Source organism: Prunus mume, linkage group LG4 (genome assembly GCF_029339155.1).
Source record: "Prunus mume cultivar Tortuosa linkage group LG4, ASM2933915v1, whole genome shotgun sequence".
Classification (NCBI taxonomy): Eukaryota; Viridiplantae; Streptophyta; class Magnoliopsida; order Rosales; family Rosaceae; genus Prunus; species Prunus mume.
Window position 1 is genome coordinate 14,363,974 of NC_142701.1, and position 25,957 is coordinate 14,389,930.

Here is a 25,957-nt window from a genome sequence, read left to right on the forward strand (position 1 = left end):
ACCATTAGAAGTCACACGAGCAGGGCCCCATCTGAATGTACTAAGGGAAACACAGTACGATGGCTCTTGACCATTACACAAGTCTCATAGTTGAAGCTAGACTTATCACATGAACTAAATACGAAGGAAACAAATGCTTAAGATAGCCAAATAATGGACGTCCTAAGCAACGATGCCATAACCAAAATTGTTGTTTGTCTTTGATACTACCACTCTGAATTTTATTAGCAACACAATCACGAACTGCTGCAATCGGTAACGTTATGTAATACAACCCCCCTATCCGTTTACCATGCCCAATCATCTCGTGAGTCTTGAGATCTTGAAAGGAGAAATGGATAGAATAGAAAGTAGTAGACACATTAAGTGTATCAAGCAAATGAACAACAAATATTTGGAACCAAGAATGCACGAGCCAAGGGTAAAGAAGGGGTAAGGTGGATGTTACCTTCATGGGTAACGTGAGAAGGTAAACCAATAGCACTAGTAATATAGGGGTCACAACGGGTACGAGACAACTCATCAAACAGATTAATATCACAAGTCATATGATCAGAAGCACCAATGTCAATTATCCAAGTATTGGAGCCCATACCTGGCATAGTCTCAGAAGCACACAAATTTGCAGACGAGGCCTGAGGATTGGCATCGTCTTGGGTCATAGTGCAAGCGGCCTTGGGACTATACATGCGAGCTTTGTAGTCAGCAAACCAATCAGGGTAACCATGCTCTTTAAAATGCTTTTCAGAGTAATGATCACCATTAAAATGACAACACTTACGAGAACCTTCAAAAGGACGAGAACCATTAGAAGATGCGGGCTTGTGAGATGACGAGTGACCGGTCGTATCTTGACGGGCGGCGAGTCAGTTACGAGCAGGATCCACTTTAGGGCCATCGCACCACCCCCGAGCATAGCAGACTGACGAGTGTTTTCCTCCATGACCATGACATAAGCTTCTAGAGGAGGTGAGACAGGATTGAGAGCAAGACTTCTACTAAATACACCATTATACTGTGTGAATCAAGTCCTCCTAGAAAATCATGAACTCGATTGGCTTCACTCTCTTTCTGACGACAAGCTACATCAACAAAACAACTAAATACATTTGGAAGCAAACAATTAATCTTCTGTCAGATAGCATAGAGACTTTTATAAATCACTTTCACAGATTCACCATTCTGACATGTAAGTATGGACTACCGTCGGAGTTGAAACAACCGAGAACTATTCTGAGTCACAGTATAAGTCTTCCGAGCAGCCTCCCATATATCAAAGGAAGTAGCACCGCCTTTAAACAAGCACGAACTGGTTTAGTCATGGAATTGAGAAGCCATGACTGCACCAAGCAGTTATCTTCTTCCCATTCGGTATAGGCAGCAGAGCCTGGAGATGGAGCAGTCTTCTTCCCATTGATCCAATTTTCCATATGACGACCAGTAATCGTAAGGCATGCACTACGAGACCAAGAGGCATAATTGGAGCCATCCAATTTGTCAGGAGTAATAGGGGTTGAGTAATCACGCAAATGACGTTCCTTTTTCGTTCCAGAAACATTAGAACGTACCACAACTTTGGAATCATCACCCATGATAGCAGCGGAAACACAACACGATGCAGATAAGACAAACACGGCACATGCACGGGCACAAGAGAAAACCCTAAAAGAAATTAGGGTACACTGTGCAACACAAGTGGGCACAATACACATGTCACCAGAAAATAGGCTCTGATGCCAAATCAAATAATATGGATAGAATATTTTTAGGTTGTATTTCATTCTCCAAAAGGATGTATTTAATACAAGAATGTAACCCTAGTATGGTCAAACTTGGAAACAAGATAAAATAAAAATTACCCAATATCTGTACAAAAGGAAAGAAATAGAGTCCTAATATACTATGAAATAAATATCCTAATTAGACTAGGATCTCGCTAAAAAAAACTTGCTTTTTATTTTTTACAGAAATGTGGGGATATTATGCCACCTACAATTTTTCAGTAAATTTGGATATTGTTACCAAGCACCGCTGGCCATGACTTTTTCTAGTGTATGGACATGGTACATTAAACATTGTATTTCAATAATCAAAACCATCTAGTTTTTAGATATTCCTACAAAATTAATCTCTGCAAATCATCACTTGAATCCGAAATCATTTAACCATTCCATTAGATGGTTGTTATTATAGTCTTTTCTTGAAATACCGCGTTAGTCTATTTTGTTTGTCCCAATTAGATGTCTTAATTTTCAATTTGCCTCATTTTTGCAAGGATGATTTATGAATGAACACCTGAAAAATAGACAGTTTGGAACGTGGAAAAAAAATTTGTACAGAACCCTAAAAGGTGTCCCTCGAATAAAATTATTTTAGGAATCCCTAGATAAATGGGGATATATATAGGGAGCAGATCCGTGGCACTATATTTTTTACACAAGTCTTGCCACAAATTTTCAACCATTAGATTATAATGAATTGAATGGTTGAGATTATGTTTCATTAATTACTTAAATTAAATTAAATCTCTAATGCCAAGTAAATTTTATTTTTATTTATTAGTTATGATAACCATGTTTGCTTTCACTTGTTGGTTTCTTTGGAAATGGAGGAACAAAAATATTTTTGATCAGGGGTTTGTGTTTCCCAGCAACCCTAGACTCATCATTCTTATGGCTGCTGCAGATTGGACACAAGCCAATATTGAAAAAACTAGAAAACCCACCCGCTCTCTCACTGCGCTCTCTTGGCAATATCCGAATGAAGGAGTGATTAAAATCAATACTGACTGGTGCAGAAAAGGTGAGGATGGACGCATTGCTGCTGGGGGTGTACTAAGAGATAGTTCAGGCAGTGGATGAGAGGCTTTGCTGTCAATCTTGGTGTAGGACAAGTCTTGGAAGCTGAGTTATGGGGCATCTATCTTGGACTGAAACTTGCTTGGGATATAGGTTGCAGTGTAGTTGTGCTTGAGTCTGACTCAGTGACCGCGGTACACCTGCTTAACAAAAATGTGGAAGACCTTCACCCTCTTGCTACTATGTTGTGGGGATGCAAGGACTATATAAACAAAAACTGGGTTTATTATATTCATCATGTATATCGTGAGTGCAACATGGTAGCCGATAAACTAGCTGAATTGGGTTCATGTCTTGAGTTGGGTTTGTCAACTTTCCAGGACCCTCCTGATAGTATTAGGCCCTTTCTGAGTGAAGATCTACTTGGAGTTTGTAGGCCTCGAGCCATTGTTTAATTTCTTTGTTGGGCGTTAGCCCCGTCTCTTCACCAAAAAAGAAAATCACTCAATTATCTTTCCTCCTTTTGTTTTCTTATCACTAGCCTCAATGCACGCGCTTGGCTTTTTTTTAAAAAAAATTAAAATTTATTTTGGAATTTAAAAAGATAATGGGTAGTTGTGTTCAATAAAAATAGGATACATTATCTGATTTTTCTTTTAATTTTAATTTTTTTTAAATATGAAAAGTGTGAATTTACCATATTATCCTCATTTAATTAATAATTTCCATTCTTAGGGCCAGTTTGGTATTGCTGTGCTGTGAAAATAATCATTGTCAGATTTGCTGTGAGAAAAAGCAGTTTGACATTTGGTAAATTTTTTGTTAAAAATGTTGTTGGTAATAATTTTATGTATAATCAGAAAATGATTGCCGCATAATCATTAAATACAGCGCCTCTTCAAACGATTCTCAGTATAATCAGAAAATGAAAGCACCTCATTAGCTGCTTTCCCTTATAGCTTTCTCTCACAACAATTTTTAACAATAAGTGATTTTCTCATAGTGTACGAAACGGGTTGGGTTCTCAAATTTTTTAAAAAATCACTTATCACCACAAATAAGCAATACCAAACTAGCACTTAATGTGTGTATTAACCAATGACATTTTTTGGTATTTTGAATATTTCACCATTCTCTGCCTTTTACTTTATATATACTAGCCCCTTGGCACATGTTAAGCATGCTTAGGTCAATTGGTTTTCTTTTTTCTTTTTTATTTTATTTTTAAAATTAAGAATAGGTAGTTATGTTCTATAAAAGTATGACCTATTATCTGATTTTGTTTTTTTTTATTTTTTTAATATAAAAAATGTGAATTTACCATATTATCTCTATTTAATTAATAATTTCAATTCTTAATGTTTGAATTAACCAAGGGGATTTTCTGGTATTTTGAATGTTTCATCATTCTCTGTCTTTTGCTTTATATATATAGATATAGATTTTCTCAGTTCTCAATTAATATATCCTGCGAAACCTCACAATTACCTTCCCCTTGTCATTGACATCTACACCAACCGAGCATTGTCCCACGACATAGAAAAATTGTCTCAATAAGCCTACCAATATTGAAGAGAAAATAGGATATTAGTATTTAACCAAAAAAGAAAAAGCCCAAATTTGTTGCAATATTTCTTCTTTATGGTTTGGTTGGTCTAACTCTGTGTTGCTCTCTCTCTCTCTCAGTGTTTTTTTTATAACATCTTAATGGCTTACAAGATTTAGCTTTTATTCAATATGATTAATAATAATATTAAAATATATGGAAAAGACAGTTCACCTTTAGAAGAAAGAGGAGGAGGATGGGAAAGTCATTGCCTGAAGAATTCTAGAGGATAGAGAACGACAAAATGGGAAGATTTGATAAAACATTAATTGAGGATAGAGAAATAAGAAAGAGAAAGTCAATTAATAATTATTTTTAATATATATTTTTCTTAAAAAATATATAATTAGTTTAGTTAATCTTAACCATTCAATCCATTTCAATCTAATAATTAAAAATTTGTGTCGAAAATATAGTGCAACGGATCCGTACATTACTAAAAGGATATTAATTAAGATATTCTCAAATTTAAGCTTGTCAATTATGAGCTGAGGTTTGCATGTTCGGGCAATTTTGGATTTAAGTTTGGTGAGAAAATATTATTCTGTAGATTTATGCAAAGAGTCATTCAAGTCAGCAAGTAACATGCGTCAAGGCCTTGTGCTTGTCGTCAATTCATTGCATCTTTTTCTACTCTGGGAAGGGCCTATGCCAATCCTTAATTATTTTTTTGGTCGAAATCCTTAATCCTTTGTCATTGACCTGCATGAGATCATTTGAAAACCACCTTCTAAATTCTAGAGTGTAAATTTTTTTGAAAAATAGAAACTTCATGTTAAGTTTAAGGAAGTTCATCCTATATTTGGTGGAAATTATTCTATCCTATCTCGGTTAAACTTAACTCGTTCCACAGCTTCTAAGAACAAAAAAAAATTGGCTCATTCCAACTGAGCAACTTTATAAATAAATAAATAAAAACAGCTAAACCATTCGCAGATAATAAACGAGGAACTTATGAAAATTCTTAATTCCGCTTTTGGAAAGTACTTGCCACATTCTCCTTCTTTTTCTTCTTCCTTGTTGTTTTTACATTCAATCTAACTTTCTTTCTGTTTTGGGACAAAAGCCAACTTGTTTTATTAATTGAAGAAAGTTGCTCCTTTTCAATTTAGGGCATGCGCACGTCCGAAAGTAATTAGCCAAGTGCCTTACACTTCCCTAATATATCAAAATGTTAATAACGTTTTTAACGTTAGAGGTAACATATACAGGGACTTTCTCGGTTACGAAGTGCAACTGTGCGGAGTCAATGCGGAGTTTTATTGTGGCCATTAGATTACTTTTACGCTGTAGATTTGAAACTTGATTGAGAGAACTCGTTTTCACATCGTGGTAAATATCAAAACTTTTCAGTATTTTCGTCAGAACCAAAATTTCCAGTGCTTACACCTCCAATCCACTAACCTCTATTTATTTTTTCCACCTCAACACCTTCCCTTCCCTATGATTTCATCCGATGCTTTCATCAATTGCTATATGTGACTCTGCATATGCAATACGTCATTTCGTCGCTGATTTGGGTTTGGCTTTTACTTGGTCTTCGTATAAACTTGCCTCTTGAGATACCAAGGCACCATAGGGTTTAGACAGTCTTGTTGGCCTCATTAGTGGTTTAGACAGTCTTGTTTGCCTCATTAATAATGAATTATCACCACATTCAGTTATTTCCCCTCTACCCTCTTCCACAACTATGTCAGATTTTGCGGCTCTTGTCCATCTCTTTAATATATATTTATTTGGCAAATACTCAATTTGTTACATTTTTCACGTATGTCAACACATGCCTGCACAAGATTCCTTCAAATTCAAATTTTTACATATACATGAAGCTCTGCAACTTTGTCAACCATGACTTCTCGCACCTTCAACTTGAAGCTACCATCTTTTTTCCTCTCCATTACCTTATAAAAGCATAAATTGTCATCATCTTTCGCAAGTTGAAGTACACATGCCAAACATTTTCCACAACTCCTTTTGAAACTTGCAGAAATGGTAGTCATTTGCTTCTCCATTATCAATGGAGATTCAACATAGGCTGCTCATTGATATCAACATGATCAGCAATTATCTCTTCATGACGTTGCTGGGCAAGCGTCCTATTAAACCGTAGTATGAAATATATAGCTTGAAAAATGCATGAACACCCTCTACTCGTTGGCTACTTGACATTCCTGCTAAAAAAATATCTTTCACATATACCTTGCACCCATCTTGAACATATTCTATAGATTGAAGATAGCCACTCATCATCATTTAGTTTACCTTTGTGGACCACATCCATCCACTTTGACTCAAATTCTTCCTTTGTGTCTAATTCCCACACACAACTTCGAAGTTCTTTATTTTCATCCTTATATGCAAGTGTTTATCTTTTGAGAAAACATATCCAAAATGTGTCAAATGCAATATCCATGAAACACACCTGGAAAAGCTTGTGAAATAGCATTTCCATGGCTGGATCCTGATATGTAATAATTATTTTGGGTGGACCAGCAAGCATAACTTTCTTAAATTGCTCAAACAACCAAAAGAAAAGACTTAGTGATCTCGTTGCTCAAGGACCCACAACCAAAAAGAATAGTTTCCCCATGGTTATTAACCCCTACCAATGGGGCAAATACCATACCATATTGATTAGTATTGCATGTGGTATCAAATACAATCACATCACCATAAAACTTATAGGCTCTTCTAGATGTTGGATAAGCCCAAAAACAATGTTTAAGCCTATCATCATCGTCAGCCTCTATCATAAAAAACAATGATTCGTTTTTTGCTTGCTCACCAATAAAATGCTCACTCAACATCTTTGCATCATGCCCCTTCATCTTTCTCTCCAATTGTCTTTTTTAGTTATATAAATCTTTCTTTGTATATTCAATGTTTTACATCCCTCCTGCTCAGTGGCTGAGCCACCTAAGGACCAGGGTGGGCCCAGGCCCTCTTTTTTTTTTTTTTTTTTCCCCTCATATTTTTACTTATATGTTTGCTTCTTAGAGTAAAAACTCTTCTTTTTTTTTTTTTTCTCCTTCTCTTCCTCCTTTGTTTAATTTAAGCTTTGTGAATTCTCCTTTCCCCCATTTTACATGTCTAAGTAGGGTATCTTAATATTGGGATTTATGAACATTTTTTGTATTTCTTCTCTCTGTTGAAGTATAAATTATTAAATTTTGAGTCTTTAATAATGTAGATGATGAGATTAATATTCAAAAATATGAAATTCAGGACAATTATGATTGTAATAAATGGATCAATTATTAATCAAGTATGAAATGATATTATTAACTCCCTTTTTCTTTCTGTCTTCTCTCTTCCGCGTCTTTTCCTCTTGGTTTTTTAACTTCTTTTTTCTTCTTTCTTTCTTCTGTCTTTTGCCTCCTTTCCTCTCAGTTCTTTTTTCTTCTTTCTCTCTTATTATTTATTTCTTCTCTCTTTTTCTTTCTCCTCTCATTTTCGTCTTTATTTTCTTTCTTCTTCCTCTCTTTCTCTGATTTTCTATTAATCTAAATTTTTTTCTTGGTTTTATGTTTCTCTCTCTCCCTCTATATTTCTTTCTTTGCAACTCTCTTTTTCTATTTCTCTCTTCTTCATTTTTTTTTCTCTTCGTGTTTTGTTTCTCTGTACATATATGTGTTCATCTTGTAGATCTGGGTGAAGTTCTTGGAGATATGGGTTAAGTTCTTGTAGATCTGGGTAAAGAGCTTGTAGATCTGATATGATATTTCATATTTTCTATGATTTTAGGCTGATGATGGTACTGATAATATCGATAATAAAATGCTTGATAATATCGCGTCATTTCTCAACAATTTCATTTATTTTTCAGTTTCAATCGTGATATATTGCCCAAAAAAAGCAAGAATGAGTACGAAATTATCGCCTCTGATATTATCGCGAAAATATCGATATATTGACTATAATTAAGTGGATATGGCCTAAAATATCGCTCATTCAAAAAAACGAAATTATCGGCGAAATATCGCCGATAATTTCTATATTTAAGACTGTGGTTGTTATAGAAGTTATGGCATCCTCAGGTGATTCAAACTCTTGACCAATTTTTGGAACATGCTGGTTTTCTATACTTGAGGATTGAAAACTAATTCTGAATTATTTTCGTTAGTATCTTCCGTAAATTCATATGTCCCGAGTCCTTATGGGCTTCCCATCTCTAAATTTTCATCTATTAAAGCAAAAAATAACAAAAATATTGGCCAATGGGACATTGGTAAACAATAGCAAAGAATACTGCAGCAATGCTTAAACCAAAAGCCAAACTCGTAAGAACATATCAAACCTGAATTAGATAAACTTTCAACCAAAAAATGAAATAGAATAACTTAACCAAAACCATACAAAACAAAGACCAATTAGTAGACAAATCCGTATAACCCATACATCAGTGCTTTCTGTTTTTCCGATTCCAACCTTCGTGATTTCCAATGAAACCCAAATCATTTTAGTAAACAATCTCATACCATAAGAAAATCAGAAAACTTTGCATAAGCAAAATGGAAAATACCCATATATCATAAAGCAAAAAAAATATATATATATATATATATATATATAACCTGGAGGAGCAGCTATATTGCCAACTGCCAAGGATGAAAGCACAGGGATGAGAAGGTGTTCAAAAGAAGAAATAAAAATATTATAACCCGAAGGAGCAGCTATGATATTGCCAGGGATGAAAGCACAGGGAAGAGAAGGTGTTGTGGTGGAAGAAAGAAATAGAGGTTAATAGATTGGAGGTGTAAGCGCGGGAAATTTTGGCTCTGACGAAAAGATTGAAAAACTTTGATATTTATCGGGATGTGAAAACGACTTCCCTTAGTCAAGTTTTAAACCTATAGCATAAAAGTAATTTAACGATCACAAATAGAACTCCGCATCAACCCTGCGCAGTTGTACTTCGTAATGGAGAAAGTCCCACATATACATATGCCGAAAGTGATCTTTGTCATATGCCGAAAGTGATCTTTTTACACTAAGCTCAAAGAAATTAGTTTATTGGGAAAAAAAAAAAGAAATTAGTTTATTGGGAAAAAAAAAAAGAAAAAAAAGAAAGAAAGAGTAATTACTTGTTTTGACCTTCTTTTTTAAAAAACAAGCAATAATTAATTCAAGAAAGTTGCTCTTTTCTACTTTCACTTAGTTTTGCATATATATATATATATATATATATATATATAATTGTACACAAAAATTCTCCTATGCGAATGTTTGGACATTTGGACGTTATTATCATGCGAACGCCATGTATTTTCCATTATCCCTCCCTACTTTCCTTGCAGCCTTTAAGTGCTTGGCACTCAACAATACTATTGTCATTAGCATCACTTCAATACATATAGAGATACCTCTTCAAAAATCCATTACAAGCCAAGTTGATGCACAGCCGTTGAATTTTTCCTTGTATATGCAACATGCTGCTTGATCATTCTTCTGAGATGCCACTGGCCACAGATATATAGTTTTGTTCTTACCCCAAATGACACTTGAGAAGCAGAGCTTCTCTTATTTCTGTTTTCTTTCAATTTTGGCATAATAGTTTCCTTGCATTGTTGACATAATATTTATATTTTACTTGAATTGCAATTCTCAATTCTCAATTCTGTTTTCTTCACTCTGGTTCTTTGAGAAATTGGATTTCTTGCAGTTTGGTGGAGTGCTCAGATATTTGCAATTTGATTAAGGATGGTGACGATGGGCCTTGATTGATTTTTATTTTTTTAAAAGATCTTTTTGTAACCAGAAATTGTATAGCCTTCAGTTTGATTTCTTGTAAGGAAGAAAGAGATGTTCCTTTTTTTTTTTAGGGTTAAGAGTTTATACGTTTTACTCAAATCAAATATTGTAAATTTAACAGCATGTGTAGGTAGTGGAAAGTGTACATTGCTATATATTTTGAGATTTTATATGGAAGCATAAATTTTATAAAATAAAATAAAAAAAAGCATCGACCAAAATAAAAAAACAAAAGGGTTCAGTTTATTTATGCAGCACAGGGAGACTTGAACTTTGTACCGAGAGAGGCGGAATTGAAATAATATAATTGAACATGGATTAAAGCCTTGATGTAGAAAACAAAGATGAAATGGGAGAGGCATAGGAGACCTTTCCAATTCCAGTACTTTAATGCCCTTCTCCTTCGTTTCTTTCGCCGTTCCTATCATCTTTTCCCCCTCCATTGTCATCAACTTCCTTTTCTGCCTCATCCACCATCTGTCATCATTTAAATGAAATTGCTCTTTAAACATGAGGAGCTGATTTTCTCACTCCTCTTTTGTCCACTTACACGCCCTTTGTTGGAAATTGTATGTTCCCACTTCACTTTTGTCCACTTACACTCCCTTGTATATTATAGTAAAAAGTATTAAAAATAAAAGGGAGTGTAAGTGGACAAAAGTGAAGTGGAAAAATCAACACCCTATATATAGAAATGTACATACTAGTATAATTGAATTTTATCATGTATGAATGGTTTAAGTAGTCATATATTCAAATACTCGAAATATCATGAGTTGATATAAAACTATTTGTACCATTTCAACTAACCGTTTTCTATACTTTTAACGGAGGTGACACTCAAAATCATCGACCAAGATGGTACAAATGCCAGTGTATTCATCCAAACTTACTTAAGACTTTTTCTCCTTTTCTTTTTGCTTGTTCTTTTTTCTTTTTCTTGGATTTGTTGAGAGGTTATGAGCTTTGCTGGTGATTGTAATTAGAACAAAATGTAACTTAAAATAAATGAAGGGGTTGTGTTTTGAAATCGAGAAAATAAATTATAATACACCCTTTGAACCCCTTCATTTTTTTATACCTATTTATTCTTTTAAAATGAAGGGGTTGTGTTTTGAATTATTTTTATTGTTATTTTGGTCAAGAGCTTAAAGAGTTTATATGCGGGTGACTTTTTTCGCATCACACACGTAGCGTGGTTTATAATTTTTCAAAAACAATTTCCTATTACGCACATAGCGCAACTCAAAATTTAACAAACAAATCTTAAATTATAAAATTTTAACAATAATAATTAAAATTGAAAATTAAATAAAAATAAAGAGACAAACTTGCTAAGATTGAAGAACCACTAAAAATATGTTGATACAATTTTGGAGAGAAAGAGAGTCACTTCTTTTTTGGTTCTCTAGTAATTTTAGGCTTTTTTTTTTTCCGTTTGGCTTGGCTTATTGGAGGCTTGTTTGGTTGGAGGCTTGTTTGGTTGGAGGCTTATGTTCTATTATTTTCGTTCGGTTTTTTGGGCTTAGTGGATTCCTTATCCACTCCTTGTGTGTGGTGTTAAAGATGGCTAAGTGGGTAGCCTTCTTTTTATACAGAATGATAGGCTAACTTACACAGTGGGGTAGGCTGATACAATTTTGGAGAGAAAGAGAGACTTCTTTTTTGGTTCTCTCGTGCTTTTAGGCTTTTAGGCTTCTTTTTTTCCGTTTGGCTTGGCTTATTGGAGGCTTGTTTGGTTGGAGGCTTATGTTCTATTATTTTCGTTGGTTTTTGGGGCTTAGTGGATTCCTTCTCCACCACTTAAAGATGGCTAAGTGGGTAACCTTCTTTTTATATAAAGTGATAGGCTAACTTATGTATAAAGGGGTAGGCTGACTTGGTTAGTTGTACCGGAATGGTCGAATTCTGACGTTTGATGTATTGAGGGGTACTACTTTTAGCACGGCTCATGTTAGGTACATGTATACTATGTTGGTTGATCCTATTTTATCACTATAAGCATATGATTAGTTTTGTGTTTGTTACGTTTTCTCGATTGTAAAAACCATACAAAAATGGACACATTCTTGTTGATAAAAGCACACAATGTGGGAATGCCAAATATCGGCATTGATTGTTACATAAAAACCAAATTATGCAACATTACCCTCTAATTTATCTAATAATAATAATATCATCCCTTTACTATACTAAGTTACCTAATTTTATGCATTAATTTTCCTAGTATCGCAAATTTAGCATTGCTCGTGTTAGGTACATGTATACTTTGTTGTTTGACCCTATTTTATCACTATAAACATATGATTAGTCTTGTGTTAGAGTTTTCTCTATTGTAAAAACTATGCGAAAATGGACACATTATTGTTGATAAAAAAAGCACACAATGTGGGAATGCCAAATATCAACATTGATTATTACATAAAAACCAAATTATGCAACATTACCCTCTAATATACCTAATAATAATAATAATAATAATATCATCCCTTTACTATACTAAGTTACCTAATTTATGCATTAATTTTCCTAGTATGGCAATTTTAGCACCCACTTGTGTTAGGTACATGTCATACTCTGTTGTTTGACCCATATTTGATCACTATAAACATATTATTAGTCTTGTGTTTGTTAGAGTTTTCTTGATTGTAAAAATTATGCAAAAATGGACACATTCTTGGGTGATGAGCGCACACAATGCGGGAACGCCAAATATCGACATTGATTATTACCTAAATATCAAATTACGCGACATTACCCACTAATATACTTAATAATATTATCATCCCTTTACTAAGTTACTTAACTTTATGCATTGATTGTCCTAGTATCACAAATTAGTATAACTAACATCTGGTATAATGTTGGTTATATCACTAGTTAGTTATGGGTTTCTTTTTTTGAATTACAAGCGATAATTTAAATTATTTTAAGTTAATTTAGTTTACGCAGAGAGGGACTCGAACTTGGGTGCAAGAGAGTGAACTCACTGCCTTGACCAACTGCCCTAATCTACATTTTCTTATTGAGGGATTTAAATTGCTCACAATGTTAATTATCCCATTATGTGAACCAATTTGTTTCACAAATGTCCTTTTTAAAAGCAAAAATTAGTACCTTTTATGGTTGGTTGTAGAACTGTGGAAAAATGGGCATTGTTTGTTGACGGACGCACCAGGGTTAACTAGCGGAGTGGAAATTCATGAAAATGGAGTGCGCTTGCTACACACTCTCTAAGGATGTATTGATGAACCAATTCAATTTCTTACTTTCTTTGGATTTGGAAAGAAGCTTCTCCTTTCCGTACTGCTAAAAGCTTGAGGTCAAATTATTTGACAGGGTTTTTGATTTGGACTTATGTCAACTTTTTTATTGATGTTATTTCAATAAACGATTAACTACATCATTATAATACAATACATTATATTTTGATGATCCGAATTGTTATTCATTAAGTATTTTTCCATATATTATTTATTTTATTTTAATGTTTTCTTAAAGCATTGTGTTCTTCCATTTTGTTGATTACAATTAAATGTCTTAATAATTTTCAATTTAACTAACTATATGAATGAACATTTAAAAACATACTGTTCGGATTGTTGAAATAAAATCTGTAGGCCTCATTTGTTACACAAGATTGTCTTAACATGGACTATGTTTTAAGGACTGTCGTGGATTGACTTAGCTTGGTTTAAGCTGGATTACATTTGTCCTACGTTTGGTGTATGCTTGAACTAGGACTAAGTTGTATTATTTTTAAAATTATTAATAACGGGGGCAGAATTATTTTTTTATTTTTTAACTTTTCTTCTCTCTCTGCACCTTTGTCTTCTTCGTCTTCCTCCTCCATCTTCTCCATCCTCTCTCAGTCTCCTCTTATTCTCAGTCTTCTTTTTATCTCTGCTTTTTTTTTTTTGCTCGAAATTTTTCTCTCATTTTCCTCATTTACTCGTTTTCTCCTTTTCTCCCTCTGCTCGCAAAACCGTCATCGTCGCCTACCACCCTAAGTCTGAGCTATGAAGTCTTCGTCGTCAGCCATTGGTGCCAACTAAAATCGTATGGCTATGATGGTAGTTTTTCTTATCATCTGAGTTTTGAATGGAAGTCCAATTTTATAGTTTTGGATTTGGGGCTGAGTTTTGAATGGATCTGAATTTGAATGTTCTTGGAGTTTGGTTTCTAGTCACATTTTTGTTGTTTCTCAAAAATTTGATGAAGAAGCGATGGTATACATACAAGAATATGAAATGCACCTTCTTTCTCCTTGGTATTTTTGTTCTGGCTGCGATGGTGGAAGGTTTGGAACGGTCGCAGCACTTGACGATTACGAGGGACTATTTGTCCCGCTTTCTACACGGGCTTCACTAATACCACCTAAGGAGGTGTTTTTGATTGGATCAGTACTAGTAATCCCACTTAAAATTCATTAGTACCAAGTAAAACAAAGATGGGATAAAAGTTAATACAAGCCAGTTTAAGTCTAGAAGGTAAGGTGTACCAAACAAGACCGTAGTGTACTCTGAATCGTTGGTCACAAATAAGGTTATACCCTTATACATGCACACAGTCCTCTCCTCGAGGCCTAATTTGCTAAAGCAATAATCGACAGCACATGGACTTTGTTCTAATGGTCCAATAAACAGTGGTAGGCAAGAGCAGGCAGCCAGCCTTGTACTATTCATTTATGCAAGCAAGAATATACTCAAATACTTTGCCATTGCTTCTGACTATTAAGTACCAAATGTGTGTGAGAAATTCTCTTATATATATATATAATTTTTAAAAAAATTTAAGATTGTATTCGTAATTTAGCTAAAAAAATCTAGTCATAAAGGACCATTACAATAACGGAGCGGTCTAACATCAAAATTAAGATAATTTGGTGCGTCTTCACTAACGATCATGCATGATCGAAGAAACTCTAGCATAGGCATCCTAACTAAGATTGCAAACTCAAAATAATCAAAAATAAATAAAACTTGAAAAAACCAAACCATAACAAATACAAATAAAACTCTCACAAAAGAAATATAAAAAGCTCTCACAAAGGAGAGATAAAAAGCTCTCACAAAAGCATCTCCTTATAATTTAGACCATTGTACTATAAATAAATAAATAAATAAACTACCAAACTTGGAACCATTTTTCGGCCGTTCAATACCAAAACATCTTCCAGGTTTTGAGGGCTTTTATTGTCTTATTGATCCCCATAGGAGGGTAGTTGGCTAGCTAGTCTTGCTAGAAATTTCTCTCGTCTTGAGGCTATTGGCTGCTTATAAATTGCCTCCCTTTCTTCCCGTCTGTTGCTTACAAAAATATCAAACCATATAGCAATCAAATAATCAAACATGGAGAGAGGAGAGTTCAAGGTGACCAGGATCAAACAGGAAGTGGTGGCTGCTGCCTTGCCATTGCAAGAGCATTGGCTGCCACTCTCCAACCTTGACTTGCTTCTGCCTCCTGTAGACGTGGGGGTGTTTTTCTGCTACAAAAATGAGCAGAGCATGAGCTTCTGGTCTATGGTTGGGGTTCTGAGAGAGGCCATGGCCCAAGCTTTGGTCACTTTCTATGCCTTCTCTGGTGAGGTGGTGCAAAACTCTGTTGGGGAGCCTGAGATCTTGTGCAACAACCGTGGTGTCGATTTTTTTGAAGCCTTTGCAGATGTTGAGCTTAAGGACCTTAACCTTTATGACCCTGATGAGAGCATAGAGGGCAAATTGGTTCCCAAGAAGAAGCATGGGGTGCTGGCTGTCCAGGTATCTGTCTCTCTAGATAGGTCATGTTATGTCGACATAGATAAAATCTGGACCAGCTAGAACTTGACTTTGGGAACCTTAGTTATATCGAATGCCCCGAGAAAGACATGACTCATTAATTGCAAACACAAAGCCTTAGTTAAAATCATATTTACGTTATAACAAAATATCCTAACACTATGGAAACAAAATGAATTGCAGGCAACGGAGCTCAAGTGTGGAGGAATGGTGCTGGCATGCACGTTTGATCATCGCATAGCAGATGCCTACTCGACCAACATGTTTCTGGTCTCATGGGCTGAGATGGCTCAGTCGAAATCACTCTCTCTTATACCAACTTTTCGTCGTTCTTTGCTCAACCCTCGTCGTCCTGGTCACATTGATCCCGCCCTAAACGACATGTACGTGCCCATCACAGCTCTGCCACCTCCCAAAAACGACACTGATGTTGACCAAGACCATCTCATCAGTCGCATATACTACGTCACAGCAGAGCAACTTGAAAATCTGCAAGCCCTTGCAAGCTCCAATGGGTTCAAAAGGACCAAGCTCGAATCGTTTTGTGCATTCTTGTGGAAGATGGTGGCTAAATCTGACACTAAAATTGGTTATGCCCAAAAATTATGCAAAATGGGCATTGTTGTTGATGGACGAACAAGATTAGATGAGCAAGGAAATTACCAAAGTCACCAAGCCTCACATATGGCTACGTACTTTGGAAATGTGCTATCCGTTCCATTTGGTGGGGAAAAAACGGAAGACCTAGTTGAAAAGTCGTTGAATTGGGTAGCTGAGGAAGTCCATGATTTTTTGAAATGTGCTGTGACAAAGGAGCATTTTTTGGGGTTAATAGATTGGGTTGAGGCTCATAGACCGGTGCCAGCCTTGCCCAAGATATACAGCAGTGGAAGTGAAGAGGGCCCCGCTTTTGTGGTGTCATCGGGGCAAAGATTTCCGGTTTCGAAGGTGGATTTCGGGTGGGGACTGCCGGTTTTCGGGTCGTACCATTTCCCGTGGGGCAGCAGTGCCGGGTATGTGATGCCAATGCCGAGTTCGGCTAGGAAAGGTGACTGGATTGTGTACATGCACATCTTCAAAGGGCAGTTGGAGTTAATAGAGAAGGAGGCTGCTCATGTGTTTAGACCCTTGACTTTTGATTATCTTAGTCAAATTTGAATCTTAGTGTTACCACAACCATTAGCTATGTCATTATCTTTAATAGTAGCATGATTGCTGCAACTATATATATATATGTATGTCTTGTTTGTATCAAAAACATGCAAGCATATGGTTCATATCATATGTTAGCCAATTATTATATACCCAAGTGTTTCGCCTATTTACTATTTAACTGAGTTACCTAAATGTAGCGTCCAATAATGTCTACAAAAGAACATACTAAAAGTCTACTTTTCTTTTTGCAAAGAATCATTCAAGTCAGCAAGTAACATGCGTCAAGGCAAGGGCAAAGGCGTATGCCAATCCTTAATCCTTGCATCTTTTTCTACTCTGGGAAAGGCGTATGCCAATCCTTAATCCTTTTTTAGGTCGAAATCCTTAATCCTTTGTCATTGAGCTGCATGAGATCGTCTGAAACCCACCTTCTTGATTCTAGAGTGTAAATTTTTTTGAAAAATAGAAACTTGATGTTAAATTTACGGAAGTTCATCCTATATTCGGTGGAAATTATTCTACCCTATTTCGGTAAAACTTAACTCGTTCCACAACTTTTAAGAAAACAAATTGGCTCATTCTGTCTAAGCAACTTTCAAGAAAAAACCAACTAAACTATTCGCAGATAATAAACGAGAAACTTAAGAAAATTCTTGATTCCGCTTTTGGAAAGTACTTGCCAAATTCTCCTTCTTTTTCTTCTTACTTGTTGTTTTTACATTCAATCTAACTTTCTTTCAGTTTTGGGACAAAAGCCAACTTGTTTTATTAATTGAAGAAAGTTGGTCCTTTTCAATTTAGGGCATGCACGTGTCCGAAGGTAAAAAGCCACGTGCCTTGCACTTCCCTAATAAATCAAAATGTTAATAACGTTTTTAACGTGAGAGGTGACATATACATATGCCGAAAGTGATCTTAAGCATATCCGAAAGTGATCTTTAACACTAAGCTCAAAGAAAGAGCAATTACTTGTTTTCACATATTTGCAATCATTAATTCAAGAATGTTGTTTTTGTTTTTACTTTTATTTAGTTTTGCATGTGCATGCACCCAAACCTAATTGGCAGTCCCATTGACCTAGTCCGCGGGGACCAGGGGCCGTGTACATATTTGTGTACACAGTCCAAATACACTTTCATACGTGTCGAATTTTTTTTCTTCCTCCAATTCATCTCCATCTTTATCACCCTTCCACAATCATGACATTTCTTCATTGACCAAAAAAAATCATGAGATTTCTTTCGGACTTTATACAAATAGGCACTCATTCCTTTTCTTTTCTTTTTTTTAGTCGAAATGGTGAAATGATCATTGAATCAGAATCCAAATACAGACCACCATGCAAAAGAAGGCAAAAGCCCAACCCCACACAGACTGAGAAAGGAAAAACAAGACAAGACTCAAGAGAGACCAGCATAAAGCTTATCCCCACTCAGACTGAGACCTTACAAAGATTAACTAGGAGGGCACAGCAGCCCATCCGACACCAAGACATGAACCAGGGACTGCGGTGGCCGATAGGCCCAACTTTCCAGTTCCACAGACCCGAAACCTATTGACGCCGCCTTGGGCAGCACGATTTGCTTTCCTAGAGACCCAACTCCATCGGACCTCGCAGAAGTTTTGACTAAGCAAGCGAATTTCTTCCAAGAGAGGCAGAATGCTCCAGGCTTGGTTGCAAGTACGATCGTTAACACCATCAACAAGAACTTTGGAGTTAGTTTCCATCACAATGGCCAGATGGCAACCTTGAGAAGCTAGATGGAGACCTTTAACCGCCGCCGCTGCTTCAGATTGGAGAGCAGAGTTGCTCCAGTAGGGACACGCCAAACAACACAAAAGGACCATCGGTATTCCGAATCACAACGCCCAATCTCGCCTTGATAGAGTCTGGTTTGACTTTGACATACTCATGCTGTGGGAGGATAATAGGTACTCATTCTGACATAACATATTATACAAAAACTTTTATAAAGTCTATTTGGAGAGAAAACTCTAAAATTAACCTTTTGTCATTTTCTAATGACTTATTTGTTCAGATGCCCCCTGTAGTTTCCAAATAGTCTCAGTTTGCCCATTGATATTTTAAATGACTCATCTCCCCCCTCAACTTCCATTCCGTGACCAAGGTTACCTCATTCCGTTAGTTTTCAAATAAAAATCGTTAAATCAATTGACGTGGCAAAGGTAATTTTAAAATAAATATTTTTCTCTGGAGAAATTATTTTAAATGTTGCACCGCTCGTGTTAGGAACATGTCATACACTGTTGTTTGACCCTATTTGGTCACTACAAGCAAATGATTAGTCTTGTGTTTGTTAGAGTTCTCTTAGTTGTAAAATTTTTGCAAAAAATGGACACAGTCTTGGTGATGAGCACATACAATGCAGGAACGCCAAATATCGGCATTGATTATTACCTAAAAACCAAATTATGCAACATTATCCTCTAATATACCTAATAATAATAATAATAATAATAATAATAATATCATCCCTTTACTATACTAGGTTACCTAATTTTATGCATTGATTTTCCTAGTATCACAAATTAGTATAACTAACATATGGTATAATGTTGGTTATATCTCTAGTTAGTTAAGGGGTTTTTTTTTATTAATTACAAGCGATAATCTAAATTATTTTAAATTAATTTAATTTACATAGAGAGGAACTCGAACTTAGGTGCAAGAAGGTAAACTCACCACCCTCACCAACTGGCCTAAGCTACATTTTCTTCTTTTGGGGTTTAAATTGCTCACAATGTTAATTATCCCATTATGTGAACCAATTTGTTTCACAACTGTCCTTTTTTATAGTAAAATTTAGTACCATTAGGTAAAATGGGCATTGTTTGTTAAAGCAAGAATCGACACACGAGGCACACATTTCAATGGGTCTGGACTGGGATAGAATCCCCACGGCACAGTCCTCGAGGCCCACTTTGCTAAAGCAAGAATCCACAGCACATTGACTTTGTTCTAATAGTCCAATAAACTGTGGCAGGCAAGAGCAGGCAGCCTTGTACTAACCAGTAATGCAGGCAAGAATATACTCAAATACTTTGTCATTGTTTTTGACTAATTTTTTTTTTTTTGGTCAAGTGTCATTGTTTTTTACTATTAAGTACCAAGTATATATGTGTGGGAAATTCTCTTTTTATGGTTTTTTTTTAAAATAGAAATTTTAAAATTGCATTTCTAATTAGTTAAAAAATTTATTAGAACTAGCCATAAAAGTTCATTACAATAATAGAGCGGTCTAACCTCAAAATTAAAATAATTTGGTGCGCCTTCACTAACAATCACGCATGATCGAAGAAACTTTGACATAGGCATCCCCACTAACATTGCAAGCTCAAAATAATAATAATAAATTAAATCTTGAAAAAACTAAACTATAATAATACAAATAAAACTCTATCAAAGAACAGATGAAAAGCTCTCACAAAAGAGAGATAAAACTATCAAACTGGGAACAATTTTTCCGCCGTACAATACCAAAACATCTTCCAGGTTTTGAGGGCTTTTATTGTCTTTTTAATCCCAACAGAGGAGGGAAGTTGGCTATCTAGTCTTGCTAGAAAATTCTCGTTTTAAGCGTCTTGAGCTTATTGGCTGCTTATAAATTGCCTCCTCTCTTCCCGTCAAGCTCACAAAAATATCAAACAATATAGCACTCAAATAATCAAACATGGAGAGAGGAGAGTTCAAGGTGACCGTGAGCAAGCAGGAAGTGGTGGCTGCTGCCTTGCCATTGCAAGAGCATTGGCTGCCACTCTCCAACCTTGACTTGCTTCTGCCTCCTGTGGACGTGGGGGTGTTTTTCTGCTACAAAAATGAGCAGAGAATGAGCTGCTGGTCTATGGTTGGGGTTCTGAGAAAGGCCATGGCCCAAGCTTTGGTCACTTTCTATGCCTTCTCTGGAGAGGTGATGCAAAACTCTGTTGGGGAGCCTGAGATCATGTGCAACAACCGTGGTGTCGATTTTTTCGAAGCCTTTGCAGATGTTGAGCTTAAGGACCTTAACCTTTATGACCCTGATGAGAGCAAATTGGTCCCCAAGAAGAAGCATGGGGTGCTGGCTGTCCAGGTATCCGTCTCTCTAGATAGGTCATGTTATGTCAACATAGATAAAATCTGGACCAGCTAGAACTTGACTTTGGGAACCTTAGTTATATCGAATGCCACGAGAAAAACTTGACTCATTAATTGCAAACACAAAACCTTAGTTTAAATCATATTTACGTTATAACAAAATATCCTAACACTATAGAAACAAAATGAATTGCAGGCAACTGAGCTCAAGTGTGGAGGAATGGTGGTGGCATGCTCGTTTGATCATCGCATAGCAGATGCCTACTCGACCAACATGTTTTTGGTTTCATGGGCTGAGATGGCTCAGTCGAAATCACTCTCTCTGCTACCAACTTTTCGTCGTTCTTTGCTCAACCCTCGTCGTCCTGGTCACATTGATCCCTCCCTAAACGACATGTACGTGCCCATCACAGCTCTGCCACCTCCCAAAAACGACACTGATGTTGACCAAGACCATCTCATCAGTCGCATATACTACGTCACAGCTGAGCAACTTGATAATCTGCAAGCCCTTGCATGCTCCAATGGGTTCAAAAGGACCAAGCTCGAATCGTTTTGTGCATTCTTGTGGAAGATGGTGGCTAAATCTGACACTAAAATTGGTTGTGCCCAAAAATTATGCAAAATGGGCATTGTTGTTGATGGACGTACAAGATTAAGTGAGCTAGAAAATTACCGAAGTCACCAAGCCTCACATATGGCTACATACTTTGGAAATGTGCTATCCATTCCATTTGGTGGGGAAAAAGTGGAAGACCTAGTTGAAAAGTCGTTGAATTGGGTAGCTGATGAAGTCCATGATTTTTTGAAATGTGCTCTAACAAAGGAGCATTTTTTGGGGTTGATAGATTGGGTTGAGGTTCATAAACCGGTGCCAGCCTTGGCCAAGATATACTACAGTCGGAGTGAAGAGGGGCCTGCTTTTGTCGTGTCATCGGGGCAAAGATTTCCTGTTTCGAAGGTGGATTTCGGGTGGGGACTGCCGGTTTTCGGGTCGTACCATTTCCCGTGGGGCGGCAATGCCGGGTATGTGATGCCAATGCCGAGTCCGGCTAGGAAAGGTGACTGGATTGTGTACATGCGCATCTTCAAAGGGCAGTTGGAGTTGATAGAGAAGGAGGCTGCTCATGTGTTTAGACGCTTGACTTCTGATTATCTTAGTCAAATTTGAATATTAGTGTTACCACATCCATTAACTATGCCATTATCTTTAATAGTAGCATGATTGTTTATATATATATGTGTGTGTGTGTGTGTGTGTGTGTGTGTGTGTGTGTGTGTGTGTGTCTTGTTTGTATCAAAAGCATGCATATAACATGTAGAAAAGTTGATAGTGGTTAAAAAATCCAACCAATAGTTGGGTTTAGTCCTCGAATTATTGTTTGTTGATATAAGTTCTTTGACTAGTTTACCATGTAAATTAGATTCTATTTTTAACAAGTTGATTCAAACTTTTGTATTTAATTTTTTTTTCCTATTATATCTCTATTGTCTGAAACGGGTAAGATGATTGGTCATTAATGATTAGATTTGATCATGTACAATTAAATGAATGATTACATTTTGAATGTAACTGTCGGTCCTTCATTTTTTTTATTTGACTTTTGCAAATTCCATTTTAACATGGATTTTATTATTGCACATGCAAGATTTTATTTAACATGAATGTGACCCGAGATCATAGCATTCCATGTTACAAGATTCCGTTTCCCTTCCGTTTTCTTCGAAAAGTTGTAGGTAATTATTTTTACTTTTGTTCACCCTATGGTAGAGGTATAGTATATATTTTCATAGATATATTATCTTATGGTGTAAGTATATTGTCCTATTGCTTATTACCTATTGCATAGGTATATATATGTTTTTTTTTCATATTTTAGACAATGAATAATAGTATTTTATGTACATTTTTTTTTTATAGGTAACATACAATTTTATTTGTCTGTTTTTGTATCTGACTTACAGGTAGTCTTTTAATTTATGTTCATAACTTATAGGTAATATTCTAATTTATATTCATGACTTATAGGTAACACGATTAACAGCATCAGTTGACCCAGGTGACCGATCACACTACCGATCGTTTTGTCACGAGAGCATAATTCTCGTTTGAGCTAGGCGACCGATCGTGACCATCTTCGCGACCGATCATTTCGAAGCCAAGAGCATCATCTTCTGCTCCAGACTTGGGCGACCGGTCGCTATCAGATGGGCGACCCGTCGTTTTCTCTCCGAGAGCAACATCTGTACTATCCTCACCTACATCATTAAGTCTAAGATCCTTCAATCTGAGACTCTCCAATTCACTCTCCCTCTCCCCCTGAATTGAAGAAGATGGAGAAACATAATACGACACTTCTTCATGGAAAGTTATGTCCAAAGTAATATGCACCTTTTGAGTAGGAGGGTGATAACATTTATAACTATTTTGAGTAGTAGAATAACCAATGAAGACACAGCGCAAAGCACATGGATCAAGTTTACTCCGTTCATGGGAGTATACATGAACATAAGCAACACACCCAAACATCTTCGGAGTCAACTTAGAGATAGAAAGTAGAGATGTATGGGCACACAACACATCAAGCGGAGTCTTGAAATCAAGAACCCGATTAGAAGTATGGTTAATCAAATAGGCCTTGGCCAAAACACCATGGCCCCAAAGCTGATGGGGAACAGACATGTCCAGCATAAAAGAGCATGCAACTTCAAGTAACTAACGATTATTGCATTTAGACACACCATTTTGCTAATGAGTGAATGGAGTGGTAGTTTGATGAATAATGCCTTGATCATGAAGAAATGGGTCCAGGTATTATTCACATATTTACCTCCGTTATTAGTCCGAAATGCTTTGACTTAAACATGAAACTGAGTAGACACATAGCACAAAATTCAGGAAGAATAAAAGCAACATCATGTTTATTCTCATCAAATACACCCAGATTAAGTGAGTGCAGTCATTAATAAATGTAACAAACCAATGAAAACCATTAGAAGTCACACGAGCAGGGCCCCATCTGAATGTACTAAGGGAAACACAGTACGATGGCTCTTGACCATTACACAAGTCTCATATTTGAAGCTAGACTTATCACACGAACTAAATACGAAAGAAACAAATGCTTAAGATAGCCAAATAATGGACGTCCTAAGCAACGATGCCATAACCAAAATTGTTGTTTGTCTTTGATACTACCACTCTGAATTTTATTAGCAACACAATCACGAACTGCTGCAGTCGGTAATGTTATGTAATACAACCCCCCTATCCGTTTACCATGCCCAATCATCTCGTGAGTCTTGAGATCTTGAAAGGAGAAATGGATAGAATAGAAAGTAGTAGACACATTAAGTGTATCAAGCAAACGAACAACAAATAATAAATTGCAACAAATATTTGGAACCAAGAGTGCACGAGACAAGGGTAAAGAAAGGGTAAGGTGGATGGTACCTTCATGGGTAACGTGAGAAGGTAAACCATTAGCACTAGTAATATAGGGGTCACAACGGGTACGAGACAACTCATCAAATAGATTAATATCACAAGTCATATGATCAGAAGCACCAGTGTCAATTATCCAAGTATTGGAGCCCATACCTGACATAGTCTTAGAAGCACACAAATTTGCAGACGAGGCCTGAGGATTGGCATCGTCTTGGGTCATAGTGCAAGCGGCCTTGGGACTATACATGCAAGCTTTGTAGTCAGCAAACCAATCAGGGTGACCATGCTCTTTAAAATTCTTTTCAGAGTAATGATCACCATTAAAATGACAACACTTACGAGGACCTTCAAAAGGACGAGAACCATTAGAAGATGCGGGCTTGTGAGATGACGAGTGACCGGTCGTATCTTGACGGGCGGCGAGTCGTTACTGAGCAGGATCCACTTTAGGGCCATCGCACCTCCCCCGAGCATAGCAGACTGACGAGTGTCTTCCTCCATGACCATGATATAAGCTTCTAAAGGAGGCGAGACAGGATTGAGAGCAAGACTTCTACTAAATACACCATTATACTGTGAATCAAGTCCTCCTAGAAAATCATGAACTCGATTGGCTTCACTTTCTTTCTGACGACAAGCTACATCAACAAAACAACTAAATACATTTGGAAGCAAACAATTAATCTTCTGCCAGATAGCATAGAGACTTTCATAAATCACTTTCACAGATTCACCATTCTGACATGTAAGTATGGACTACCGTCGGAGTTGAAACAACCGAGAACTATTCTGAGTCACAGTATAAGTCTTCCGAGCAGCCTCCCATATATCAAAGGAAGTAGCACCGCCTTCAAACAAGCACGAACTGGTTTAGTCATGGAATTGAGAAGCCATGACTGCACCAAGCAGTTATCTTCTTCCCATTCGGTATAGGCAGCAGAGCCTGGAGATGGAGCAGTCTTCTTCCCATTGATCCAATTTGCCATATGATGACCAGTAATCGTAAGGCATGCACTACGAGACCAAGAGGCATAATTGGAGCCATCCAATTTGTCAGGAGTAATAGGGGTTGAGTAATCACGCAAATGACGTTGCTTTTTCGTTTCAGAAACATTAGAACGTACCACAACTTTGGAATCATCACCCATGATAGTAGCGGAAACACAACACGATGCAGATAAGACAAACACGGCACATGCACGGGTACAAGAGAAAACCCTAAAAGAAATTAGGGCACACAGTGCAACACAAGTGGGCACAATACACATGTCACCAGAAAATAGGCTCTGATGCCAAATCAAATAATATGGGTAGAATATTTTTAGG

At 36.5% G+C, this 25,957-nt stretch overlaps 2 protein-coding genes across 2 annotated transcripts; both read left to right on the forward strand.

Moving 5' to 3' along the window:
- The first annotated feature begins 15,408 nt into the window (after nt 1-15,408).
- Nucleotides 15,409-17,260, forward strand: LOC103343907 (coniferyl alcohol acyltransferase-like). The gene is made up of 2 exons (XM_089051171.1): nt 15,409-15,914; nt 16,116-17,260. Exons 1-2 carry the CDS (start codon nt 15,507-15,509, stop codon nt 17,088-17,090), a joined length of 1,383 nt encoding a protein of 460 aa, XP_088907297.1. The 5' UTR covers nt 15,409-15,506; the 3' UTR covers nt 17,091-17,260.
- Nucleotides 17,261-20,501: 3,241 nt separating this feature from the next.
- Nucleotides 20,502-22,380, forward strand: LOC103327532 (coniferyl alcohol acyltransferase-like). Its single transcript, XM_008229863.3, has 2 exons — nt 20,502-21,178; nt 21,380-22,380. The coding sequence occupies exons 1-2, from the start codon at nt 20,780-20,782 to the stop codon at nt 22,352-22,354; spliced, it is 1,374 nt and encodes a 457-aa protein (XP_008228085.2). The 5' UTR covers nt 20,502-20,779; the 3' UTR covers nt 22,355-22,380.
- The last annotated feature ends 3,577 nt before the right edge of the window (nt 22,381-25,957 follow it).

What these genes read in the sequence shown, in the direction of transcription:
- LOC103343907 (XM_089051171.1), top strand. Translation starts at nt 15,507, where the DNA reads ATGGAGAGAGGAGAGTTCAAGGTGACCAGGATCAAACAGGAAGTGGTG. An exon ending in ATGGGGTGCTGGCTGTCCAG is followed by an intron (nt 15,915 to 16,115) that starts GTATCTGTCTCT and finishes AATGAATTGCAG; the next exon opens with GCAACGGAGCTCAAGTGTGG.
- LOC103327532 (XM_008229863.3), top strand. Translation starts at nt 20,780, where the DNA reads ATGGAGAGAGGAGAGTTCAAGGTGACCGTGAGCAAGCAGGAAGTGGTG. An exon ending in ATGGGGTGCTGGCTGTCCAG is followed by an intron (nt 21,179 to 21,379) that starts GTATCCGTCTCT and finishes AATGAATTGCAG; the next exon opens with GCAACTGAGCTCAAGTGTGG.